At 39.4% G+C, this 13340-nt stretch overlaps 1 protein-coding gene across 1 annotated transcript; it reads left to right on the top strand.

The window, feature by feature from the left end:
• Positions 1-4982: 4982 nt before the first annotated feature.
• On the top strand, positions 4983-12987 carry LOC126995730 (putative uncharacterized protein DDB_G0291608). Its single transcript, XM_050855570.1, has 7 exons — positions 4983-5064; positions 6128-6281; positions 6868-7053; positions 8548-8659; positions 9088-9419; positions 9853-9969; positions 10677-12987. Exons 2-7 carry the CDS (start codon positions 6132-6134, stop codon positions 11355-11357), a joined length of 1578 nt encoding a protein of 525 aa, XP_050711527.1. The 5' UTR covers positions 4983-5064; positions 6128-6131; the 3' UTR covers positions 11358-12987.
• Positions 12988-13340: the final 353 nt, after the last annotated feature.

The following is a 13340-nucleotide window of genomic DNA, read 5'->3' as shown; positions in this document are numbered from 1 at the left end:
ATTAAGTTTTATGATAAAAAAATCTCACATGTAAATACTGTGTTGTATATTACAATATAGTGCCAAAGCACCATCACTTCAAGTGTGTTCCACAAAAAGGAACTAAAATCAACATGGTAGTTTTAAGTGATGCAGAAATATTGGTAGTGGTATGTTTGCAAAGCCACCAGGGCATGGCAGGCCTTCTTGAAGGTTCATAGCCATAAGATGGGCTCTCCAGTACATTACAAGTCTGTTATCACTTCTACGTAATGATGGGTGTTGTGGTTGACAGGAGCATACCCATTTGTGATATCAATCCCATCGTATATTATAAAAAAATAGATTTGCTTTCACTATTTGCAGCACAGTAACACTTATGAAATAGAAATTACTGTTACAGTTGCTTCATGCACTGCACCATGTTTACACAAAGTTATTTTTTATGGTGTAAAATTTTATGAAGTTCTGTTCTTGCTGCATTTCATCTTGACACAAATACCATTTTCATATATTCTTAAATGCATTTATTTCTATAAGAGACTGTGTTGGGTTTATAAACGAGTAATTGAAGTATGCTGGTGTGCTTTGACCCGTGGACCATGGCTCACTGACCTACCTTTGGAGGTTATCGCCTGTGTGACGGCTGGCAAAGTATCAGGTATGTGAAGTGCTACACTTAGTCTTTGAAAGATGTCCTCACAGTACAACTAACCTTAGTTAGCTACATCCACCAATTTTACTTTTTATTCCAAACACTATATAATGATCAAGGCTGGCAATACACGCACACACACACACAAAAAAAATTACTAAAAAGTTAAGAAAAGGAAAAGGCTTAAGAGACATAAAAAAATATAGCTTCCCACAAAGAAATATAGAGGTTTGGAACAGACTAAGTGAGGGTGTATATTGGCGAAGAGTGTGCACAACTTTAAGGAAAAACTGGACAAGTACAGATATGGAGGCGGGACCACACGTGCGCAAGCCCATGCCCTGTAAAATTACAACTAGGTAAATATACGCGCGTGCATGCAGAGATGGAATTTAATGTAAGCAAATGCCATGTTATGGAAATGGGGAAAAGTAAAAAAAGACCGAGGAAATCATATAGGATGGGAGACGAAAACTTAACCCTTTCCATCCGTGACGCAGACGTCGGCATCACAGTATGGAAAGGGTCAAGAGGAAATGGGAGTGGATTAATCCTCTTCTAAACCTCTCAATCCTCCTCTAAATTCCTCTTAATTCTCTTCCATTTCCTCTTAAGAGGTTTAGAAGAGGATTAAGAGGAAATGGAAGAGGTTTAGAAGAGGACTAACCCTTTCCATACGGTGACACCGTCGGATGCCTGTCGGACGGCGACGTCGGCGTTGCTGGAGTGAAGGAGTTAAAGGTAGTACATGAAGAAAAAGATTTGGGAGTAATGATGCAAGACACATTATCCCTAGAAAAGCACATAAACAAGCTATTTGAAGAAACCTACAGGATGATGCAAAATATAAGGGTATCATTCCATTTTATGGACAAAGAAATGATGAAGAAAATAATAACAACATTGATAAGACCAAAACTTGAATATGCTGCAGTTGTATGGTCACCTTACAAAAAGAAGGATATCAGAAAGTTGGAATGGATACAGAGAATTGCAACTAAAATGGTCCCAGAACTCTCGAATATGACGTATGAAGACAGATTGAAGGAGATGGACTTGACGACACTGGAACAAAGAAGGGAGAGAGGAGATCTGATCACGCTGTATAAGTTGGTAAATAAGTTTGATGAGGTGAATAGAGATGATCTCTTCTCAACTGCGAGAATGCAGGGGCTGAGAGGACATGGAAAGAAACTTAATAAAGGAACCTGTTTGAAAGCATAGTTTTCCACATAGAAGTGTTAACACATGGAACAGCTTGCGGGAAGAGGTGGTGGAGGCGAACAGTGTCCAAATATGAAGGAAAGGCTGGATGAATATAGATATGGAGACAGGACTATCAGAGCTAAGGTCGGGCTCGGTAGACTACAAATAGGTAAATACACGTACACGCACACACACACGAGATTGATACTTTGAATAGTCTAGATGTGGAAATAATTAAAGTTTAGAATATCTGAATTTAAAACAAAGTTGGAAAAAAACCCATGGAGTAAGGACAACATTAACTTAGATTTAATCCTGTTTATTGCAACCAAGAAAATATGCACACTCAAACAAACATACATACATGCAACTCTTTAGTGTAGTGGTTAACACTCCAGCCTCACTACCAAAAGGCCCAGGGCAGTGTAGACGGATGGGCAGTCTCCTCCTTTAATCTGTGCCCACTGTCCTGCCAGCAGTGAACGTGTACCCAGTGTCAATCATGGGTTGTGTTCCATCTCCTGGGTGTGTGTGGGTGTGAGGTTCTAGCTGCTCCCAATTATCTGTCACCAAAGCTTACAAAGGGAGGGTACTGGCAGTCAATTGCAAGTTCAGAGCATGATCATAGCATGGTGAAATACACACACACACACACACACACACACACACATAATGATGTCAACATGTACTATTGTTGTTAGAACCCTTGGAGTAATGTTGAAACTAGAAATTGCTGGATATGGTGTTAACTAAGTGCTAGGTGCTGTCTGAACCCACAAGCAGTACTAAAGATTGAGTATTTTCATATTCTTATCCAAAAGTTCACTATTTTAAGATGTCAAATTTTCTCTTGCAAAGGCATGGTGGGCTGACACAAGAAAAGATTATTTTTCCCATCATGAAAATTCCAATTAATCAAAGTTGTTTTATGGTGTAGCCTGTGTCAGGTATTTGTGAGTAGAAGGTTGCTCAGGTATGTAACATTTTTTCTCTTATTTTAAAGCTTTTGGGTGGTTTTGATTCAGTTTTAAGTGTGTCTGCAAAACTATGGGATATTATTCTTAACAGAGGCTGATATGCAGGTTTCTCCACATTTATTCTTCTTTTCCATATTTTTAAAATTACAGTATTTGGAGGCATGTGGCTGTGTAGTATAGTGCTTGGTTCAAGTTTGCAGGGAGAAAATTGGTGCCTTGTTCATGGCTTCGTGGTGGAAGAGGGAAAGTTCTCACAGTCCCAAAAGAGTTACATTGAGTTGCCGAGCTCAAAAATTATTTAATTTCTTCTAAACTTTAAATTTTGAAGGTTTGTGTAAGTCTTGTCTTACAAATAGGCACTCAATGAGCAGTTATCAACAGGTTGCTGTTACCATCCATTTAACTCAGAGCTACTCTAGATATGTGCACTTAAAAAGTGTTCAAGCTCAAGTGTTTCATATTTTTGTATAACAATGTGTTATTGAATTTCATCACATTTTCTTCCTTTGCCACACTTTTAATGAAAATGTTTATTCAAGTCTACTGAATGATGTTTTATTTTGATCTTTTGTCTCAAATGTGTTTGGCTCTAAAGAATTGTTCTAGAGCTTAAAGATGTAATACAATTGATGTAATTGATTTGGTAGTATTGTGTCTAAAGTCTCCTAGTATGATTACAAAATAGTCAGAGGTACAACAGTTTTATCTTATTAAAGAATTACTATAATGATGAAAGGTCTTAGAAGCATATAGGAAGGGTGGCAGTAGAATGTAGAAGTGCCTCATGATGGGATGACCTAAAGTACAAACAGTTTGCCAGACAGACTGACTGTACATGGAGGTGTCTGGAGAAGCACAATCATCAATATAATCTCACTTAAGATTTTGGAAAAGAAATTGTAAGAGTAGGCCTACTCCTATATGTGTTGAAGCACTCAGACATGCAACCAAACTAAGCACAAGGAATCCATGGTGAGAAACACTTATTATTTGAGAAATTGGAGAGTAAGATTAAAATATAACTAACACCACAATAACCAATATTAGTTTTTGTCACCAGAAAATGATGATGGCCATAGGAAACCCCAAAGGAAGTCACTGCTGGTTTTGAGATGGCTTTTGTTTGCTGCTTTTTTTTCCAATTATGGACTTACAAAGCAATATGCCCTGTGCAGTAGCTACTTCCAATAGTTATTAGATTCTTCTTTATAAATTCTACAGCATGTACAGTTAGTGCTTCAGTACAAGTTTTTACAAACTCAAAATGACCTAAAGACTATACCTTATACATCAAGAAACATAAACTCTCGGGAAATCTTTGGCCACATTTAGCACTAGCAGATATCAGGAGAAGGTTTTTCGGCAATATTTCCACTAGGGCACCAATTTTTAATGTACGTATACGAGACAACCTTTTTTTTTCTCGGAGTAAACTAAACGTTGCTTGTACAATGACTCGTAAAAGTCTGCGGACAAAGCAAGCCACGTTTATATTACTGGCTCCCGCGATGGACAAACCGAACATACACCCCAGATTTATTTCTCCCCCAAAACAGATTAATTCTACACCACTATATTGGTCATATGTTAGCATGACGAGTAATGAGCCCACTAATTATTCTTCGTTCCATAATAAGCTCCTTCTCCCCCTTGTAGCCACTCATTCCTACCCTCTCTGTTATAATAGAAAAGCCTAGTGTGTCTTTTTAACTCGAAAATCACCGTCATCGTCAACGGAAGTGAACGGATTTTTGTTTTATAGATTGGAATAAAAGAACGAAAAAGAAACCACCGCTGAGGACGTACACTTACATTTCACTTTAATATGCTAGCAGTTGGTGTTCTTATTTATTACGCTGTGTACCGCAGCAGTGGAAGCTTAGCATATTTCAAGGAGCTCTATACTAATCTCCGTGGTGTATATGCTCAGCTATTAAACAATGAAAGAGTCACCCAATACAACGTCCATTTTCTTTGACATGATGTTTGTTTACAATCTGACACCTAACAGTCAAAAGAAACTCTTATTAAAATACTACTTAAGTGTGTGCAGAGTCGCTCGCTACAGCTTTCTCGCCATTCTGCAGTATCAAATATTAAAGACAGTAACATGCCTAGCTTTAAAAACTTCCCGTGTATTTTTCTATCACCGCTATTCACCAAGGGACAGACTCTCGCTTGGTGCTGCCCGCGCTCCTGCTTGTCTTGAATTGATTAGTTTTCCTTCGGCCGCCGCGGGAATAAATGGTGAGGGAGGGAGTGTATGGTGCAGGGGCCTGGTGTATGGTGTCAGAAGTATATGGTAAAGAAATTATAGTGTCAGAAGTGTATGGTAAAGACATTATGGTGTCAGAAGTGTATGGTAAAGAAATGTACGGTGTTCGAATGTATAGTGTATGGTGAGTAAGGGAGTGGATGGTTAGTGAGGGTGGTAAGGTATTGAATGTGTAATGAATAAGGGAATATATGTTGAGTAAGGAAGTATATGCTGAGTAAAAGAGTGTATGCTGCAGGAAATATATGGTGAAACTGTACATGTGGAGTATGGATGTATGGTTCTGGGCTGGCATTCTTAAAACCAATGTCACTATTTTTGGAAGTAATATAACAATGGTTCGTAACTATGCCTTTTGGTGCAAAATTAGGTCTGCAGACATGAGGAGATGAATTAAGACTTTCTAGAATGTTAAGAATTTTCAAAGTAATGCAAAATGTCAGGGGTGAGACTCTTATTATTATATTTCTGCATTTCATTCTCATTTAGTACTTTACTTGGGGCCTCAAAATTAGTACAGTAACATTAGTGTGCTGCCAGTAGTGCCACAGGAATAGTTAAGGGGAGGGGTCACTGGGTCAGTTGGTCACTCTCTTGGTTAGCTTCTCAGAGGGTAAAGACTAACACAGAATAGAAAGGCTTGGCTAGCAAACACTGCCATGTCAGCTTTCCCTATAAGCAAGTTACATTATGCACTTTAATTATCCATTTTTTGTCATTATTTTCTTGTTTTTCACTCCAAACTACATACACATGACACAGACACCACTTCATAAAAAAATTCTTCAAAATTTTACATGGTTCCTATCTTGGGTAAGGACTATAAATTTTCCCAGGTGAGATCCCACTTTTTATGACAACCCAAAAAGATGTCGTGATAGCTTCTCCAGCCTTCTCATCAATAACTTCTGTAACATATGCAGTTCTTGCTCTTTAACCTGTAAAGAACCTTTTTGATTCTTCTTGGTTCTTTCTAAGAGATAGCATTGTAGGTTCAGGTTCACAATTGCAGCATGGACACTTCTATCTTTACAGGTGCATGATGGAGCAGGATCAGCACTGGCAGCGGGGAAGGCATAGTAGTTGGTCCAGTGATGGAAGGGATGGCGGTGGCGGCCACTCCCCAAGAAGGATGCATCACAGTGGTTCACCATCCCATAGATTCAAGCCCAATAAGCCTGTCTGGGATGTATGTATTGGATAGATGATTTATTTTCTTATAGGCCTAAAAGATTTCCTGAAGTTTTCTGCCTGTAAAAAATAACACTGAAGTTCAACAAGGGATTCTTGCAGCCTATGTAATTAAGAAACAGGCATTAAATTCAGTTTAGCATGAGGATCTCTAGAATCTGCAACTCAGTGGGATTCATGCAAGATTTTTTGGTTTGTTGACTGATCTATACTATGGGACCTGAGAGTGCTGTGAAGTGTGGGGGTTGCTTGTCCAGCTTCTTTGAAGTGAATCTGAGAGGGAGGCAGGGCTGTGTCTGTGCTGTCACATTTCAGTGCTTGCAGTACTTGTTTAGACAGGTTATTAGACAGAGCTGTAGACAGAAATCATATGGAGCACTTATTGACAATACCAGGGTCACTGACAGTCTGCTGCTTTATTTTATCATAAATGTTTACAATGTATGTGTTGGGGATTAGTTAAGTCCATGTCATTTATCAAAGAAAATCTAATAAATGCATAATTGGAGGAGCTAAATCCATAAAAGAAAAGAAAGTAGTACTTCAGGTGAGATAATTGTGAAAATTAGTTTAACTTATTTTAGGACACAGTTCAGGATTTGGCCTCAATGCGGCTAACTCCTGCTGAGCTGGCACGCAAGCTTGCCTCGAGGCAGTCTACCAACATGGCGTTGGCACGTGCTCAGCTGTTGGACCAGAGTCGACGGTCTGGACCACAAAGTCTGTTCCTACCCCCTGTCTTGGCTGCCAGACTCCAAGCTAGACAACAGGTGAGAAAATTACTAATTGACCTTTTTTCCCATACACCCAAATTTGATACATAACTAATTGAACTACTAAAGGTTTCAGGGGCCGTGTTCCCCTGTTTTTCGCAAATAAAAGTATGACAAAGCGTCGGACAAGGATGTTATTTTGGCAGTGGATGTTTGAGACCCCGACCTAATGGGCAAAAATGTGATTTGGTGTCGCATGTGGATAATGAAGCACTTATAAGAGTAAATTTAGGGTAAACTTGGCTAAAAGTTAAAGGCGCTGTGAGTGAGGCTAGCCCCGCCAACGACAAAGGGGTTGTTGGGTAGTTGGGTGGGGATGATTGTGTGAGGAAAGAAAGGTTGGGTATGGGGGAGGTTGGTGAACCAACGAGGGATGAAGCCAGAAACTACTGCTCGCTTACATACATGCAACAAGTACTACCAATAGCCACATTTTCCATGTAAAGGATAAGTGATTTCCTTCGAGTAAAACTTTCTCCTCAACTGATAGTCCATATAAGGAACATCCATATTTACAGTAGATTGAATATTGCTACAGTGTGTGTGTGTGTGTGTGTGTGTGAAGCAGTAAGACATAATTGCTGGTTGGATGGATGATTACTCATACGTCAGAGCTAAACGTCACATCGACGTCACAAGAAGATGAGCGGGGCGGGGCTAGCCTCGCTCACAGTGTCTAACTTTTAGCCAAGTTTACCCTAAATTTACTCATATAAGTGCTGCATTATCCACATGCGACACCAAATCATATTTTTGCCCATTAGGTCGGGGTCTCAGACATCCACTGCCAAAATAACATCCTTGTCCGACGCTTTGTTAAAGTTTTATTTGCAAAAAACAGGGGAACACAGCACCTGAAACCGTTAGTACATATATTGAGTTAGTAGATGTTTACATGTCTCTGTATACAAATAGACATCCATAGTTGTAATACATATATCATCATGTATATATGAATGTATGACTGTGTGTGTTTTTTACATTAATTTCAACGGGGAAATTCGTTTTGGTTTACGAGTGTTTTGGTGTGCGAGCAAAATTCCAGAACGAATTAACTTGTAAACCGAGGTATAACTGTACTTTGATCTTATTTGGCAGTGGCCTTAGTTCAACAATGGCTGGTGTGATTGTGCTGGACAGGATATCAGGTCATTGCTGCTTTAAGCCTCGGCATACAACCTCCTTATGAGCTGAGCTTGCTTTGATCAATCCTTCCTACTCAAGCTGTCCTTTCTGGGATTGGCACCTTGTTCTGCCATGTTTTATCTTTGTTATATAATTTTGTCAGAATCTCAATTCATATTTTGTGTACCTCTTACTCTTTGACCTATGTGGTAAATTTTGGATGCTGTTATGTACATGTCAACATGTTCTCAATGTATTTACCCTCAGCCAACTAATTCCTACTAATGAACCACTTTCTCTCATTCTGTTTGCCTTTGAGAACTGTTTGAGGAAAATGGTAAAAAGGAAAACAATTTGTTTCACCAGAGTGTGGATTCCATCCTTGCCCAGTCCAACAGCACCCTTCTTGCCTCTCAGAAGGTGCGTCAGACGGAGGCAACGGTCAGACTGGAAGAAGAGGAGCCAGCGCATGAGTCAAGTAATATTGATCTTATCTTAGATGATACCTGTAATTTATTTAAGGAAATTGTTTCATGTTAATCTTTTAGTACAAATTGCAAAATTCTTTTGTCTTGATTTTACCATCCTGGGTTGTTATTACTTTCTTCACTGATATTTTTGTGAAGGTTGAACAATCTTTGAAGTCCCTATAAACATTTTCTTCATATCATTCCAGTGTGTCTCATACATTTCAACCCCATATCTTTCAATGATCATCCTTGCCATCCACTAACATTGTCAAATACACTGTGTATACACCTCTTTTTAAGTAGCAGGAAGGATGCCATGACCATTGATGAGGTCATTTTGATATACTGCACAGTATTATGTAAATGTTTCTGACAAACTTTTCAACATTATACCAAGAGTGTCTGATAATTATGTTTTTGTTTGTTTGTTTTGTAGGGACAGCAGCAGTAGAATCTGCATTAGTGGACCAAAATCAAAAGTCTCAATTAAATCCTGACCATGAAGAGAGAGGTGGTGTGACTACAAATGACAGCAACTTTACAATCAATGTGAAAGCTGGTAATGAAAATGATAAAGGAAAGGCACTTGACCTCCCTGCAAAGGGGGCTTGTAATCTTGACCAATACAAAGCAACTTCTCGGACTGATACGTGTAGAAATATTGCCGAACGTAGACAGACAGAGCTGAGGACCGCCAGGGAAACTTCAAGACCAATAGACAGGAGCCAGATTGCTGCAACAAGAACAAGCCTTGATCACACAATAACTGTTAGTATGGTATTCATTTGAAGTTATAATTCTTCTTCTTCTGCTGAATTTAGTGTATTTTCAGTGGAAGCTTGCAATATTATTTGCACAACATTTGTATGAATTCATACAAAGTTTTTGTCTAATGATTCATGCTTTATTTCTGAAGTTTGATCTGTGTATTGTAGTGACTCATAATGTATTTTCATTGTTGTCTTTAACAGAAGATGGCACAGTTTAGGTGTTTTATCTAATATTTTTGTATATTAATTTAGATTGTGAAGGAAAGAAGAGGGAGAGGGAGTGAGAGAAACTATGTGAGAAAGGAGTGAGAAGCACCAAGAAATAAGTAAACTATAATTGCTATGTGGTTCTTTGGGTAACATGTCTCCTTGAGAGAGCAGGTGTGGTACATTGTGCTTCAGTGTTGAAAAACATGTCTCCCCCCCCCCAGATGGTGGTAAACACCTGCAGGGAGCTGTGGCTTCAGCTGGAGGAGGAACGGCTCACCCGGGAGCATCTTCAGCAACAGCTGCAGCAACAAGGCAATGTCATCACAACCTTAACAGCCGTGAGTAATGCTGCAGTTTTTGTAACATTGTTGGAATGATTTTGCAGTGTCATGTGTGGTTTAAATCATCATAATTTTCATCATCATCAGTATCAAAGCCTTAATTGACATCATTATCAGTAGCCTTGTCTGGCATAAATAGATGGGAAGGTCAAGTGATGACTCGCTAAGTCTGGCAACATTCAGGGGCAAGGGAAGAACTCCCAGTCTTCAAATAAGCTACACTATACATTCTCAGTATATGTGTACAAATGACCACACATATGGTTATCATTTATAGTTGCATTGTCATTGAAACAGTATATCACAGTCTACTGCAAATCTAAGATAAGGGTTCTTCACTCCTGAGTTGCAATGCAAAGTAAATTTTCCAAGCTGTTGAATGGATTCTTATTATTCATTACTATTATTATTAATGTTATTTTGATTAATTGGTAAAGTTAAATATTACACATAATTATTATTAATTATTATTATGATTATTATTATTATTATTATTATTATTATTATCTATCTATATCTCCAACGCTCTGCTCCCTCACGGAAACTTCCCTCCAGGGGGTGGCCGCAGCAGAAGTGTCTCCATCTCGTTATTATTATTATTGCTTCTATTAATTTGTTTTTATCATTATTAAGGCTGTATTGGTACATATGACCATTTTGTTGTTACATATATATTGGTGAGAATTCTGATGCAATCCTTCCAGGAGCTACTGCAGATTCAAGAACAGCAAGAGGCCATCCTGCAAGAAGTGAGTGATGCAAGGGCCTCAGGGTTGTGGGGGGCAGGAGAGGTGGAGCTTGGTGGGGATGGAAGAGCAGACATGTTGGGTAGTCACATTCCTTCAGGTAAACTTCATGGGCTGAGGTCCAGTCCTCACCAGACCTCAAGTCGTCACCCTCAAAGATCTATTCTGAGGGCCACACGCACCATACATCAACCACATCAGCGACAGTCTCCTCAGTCTTTAGGGAGAACGCATCAATCAAATCACCCAACTCTGCCCTCGTCTCATCGGCCTCCCCACTCCCCACGCCCCCACCAGCCTTCATCACGTTCTCACACCCACAGCCTGCAGATGCATCGTCCCTCACCACCACCTGAACCTCCGCTCTCTCCCAGGCCAGACTCAGCCTCTCTTGCCAGTTACAAGGCTTCAGTGGCTCGTCAGATCAGAGATGCTTTAGGCAATGAAAACTCTGTACCTGGAGCCAGGGAGAGGAATTCATCCACATCATCTCTAGGTTACTCTACAGTGCCGGAAGAAGCTTTGCAGAGGGATATAGGGGAGCAACAATCCCAGAATAATATAGGGGCTGCCAGTGAAGAAAACCTCCTTGCTGCAGATCCTTCTTTCCCAGAGCGTCGGGAGAGGAAGAAACAGTAAGTGAGTTGTTTTAGTATTGATCTCAGCTTAGAACTGCTCCGCATATTTCTCTCAGCAATGATTGGTGCATATCAGTCTTTTAAACCATGTCATAATACATATCATTGCCCTGTGTAGCCAGTAACTACACCTTCTGGGACCATTTTGTTATGACTAATGAGATCTAAACATTGATATTTCTCACTGACTTCTGGTTACCTTGTTTATTTATTTGTTAGAGGCAAAAGGTTAGTTAGAAAGTTAGCCAGAAACTATCAGGCAGAAGTGACATATATATGCTGTATGAAGTAATGCTTTTAGTGTCAACTGAAGTACAAGAATTTTATACTTTTAGATCAGAGGGCATTAATGTTCCTCTGGAATTAAAAGAAAGCAATTAAATGCTTATTTTATCAGTGATTTTCCCAATCACATAATGTATTTAAAATGGCACAATAATTACCATCATTATTCTAACTCAGTTTCACACACACTTGGCAGGATAGGACATTTATATGAGAGAAAGGTTACTCAGAGGAGAAAAGTTAATCCCTCTCAATGGACACACATTTAGCTACATGTTTTTTTTTCCCTTTGGTATGTACATTCTGTGCAAGTGAATTAAACAGTCACTCATTCACTGGCACCCTTCACAAGACATGATTTCTAAACCCAGCCAGTTGTTCATTGCAAATGTTTGTGGAATCAGCCACTTGCTAGGCATGTTTCAATGCAGCAAGATGCCACACACTACCACCACTCTCCTAAAGTCATGGATATACTCTACAGTACCTCCTACATAACTCTTCATTTGTGATCTTGCCAATGTTATTCCATCCTACTCTGAAACACACAATGTGTTCTTCACGCATTTCTGATACAGCTCTGTCCAGCCTGTCTCACATCTCCCTTACCCCTACCCCATAAAAACAAGTCCTTGTCCTGATCCTCTTGTCCCTGCTGCAGAAAACATTATAAGTACATTCCCTGACGTACCATCTTGCTGTTTAACTGACCTCAACTCACAGATTTCCCCACACCCACCCTGTACCTACTACAAGTACATACATCAGTACCCACACACACTTGCAGGCATTTTTAGAATCTAATCTGCCCTCACTTTACACACAATATTTTTTGCACTGTATGCTTGCACCTGCCCCACACTGCAGGTGTCCATGGGACCCACACTCATGACCAAACCCACACAGACTACTGATGTGATGTGTGGTGTTACCTTCACTTCAGTTCCAGCAAATGGCTTGTTCTTGTTAGCTGAACTTTCAGTTCACAATATGTTTACCACACCTGCACTGGGGTCACTTTTGTAAGGACAAGAAGTAGAAGAATATGAATAGGAGGAGAAGGAAACTGAAACAGGAGAAAGATCATAAAGATGAACTTCCATGCTCCCGGAGAGACCCAGGGGATGCTACATTCCAGGCAGGGGTGGGCAGAGTGACAGCTGGACATCTTGCTGACAGTCTTCCACTCATACTCAGAAATATAGCCCACATGGCTGGCTGGGAAGATGCGAGACATCCTGTTCAGTGGCTGGGAAGAGGTTGAACTTAATCTTCCCACCTTCAGGCAGCTCTCATTCTCCTAGCTACAAAAAATTATATTGGGTATAGATGACCCATACATAGAGGTGGTGAAATAAATATATATATATATATATATATATATATATATATATATATATATATATATATATATATATATATATATATATATATATATATATATATATATATAAAGAAATAGTGAGGTAGGCAGCATGACAGTCACTAACTACCATAGGAAAACAAGAAAATCCCAATTAATTAAGAAAGGTGTTTTGCAAGTTGATGCAATATTTCCAAAGTTATTCACTGACTGGAACACACCAAGCAGGTCTATTGTTGATGTAAACTCTATTGAAAGTTTCAAATGAAGGTTAGATAAAATTATGGATTGGGAGGAGAGTTTGTGAATAACTTATTCTCAGGCTCTGCCATGTCT

The sequence above is a fragment of the Eriocheir sinensis genome, chromosome 8 (genome assembly GCF_024679095.1).
Source record: "Eriocheir sinensis breed Jianghai 21 chromosome 8, ASM2467909v1, whole genome shotgun sequence".
Taxonomy (NCBI): Eukaryota; Metazoa; Arthropoda; class Malacostraca; order Decapoda; family Varunidae; genus Eriocheir; species Eriocheir sinensis.
This window is presented reverse-complemented; position numbering and strand designations above follow the sequence as displayed.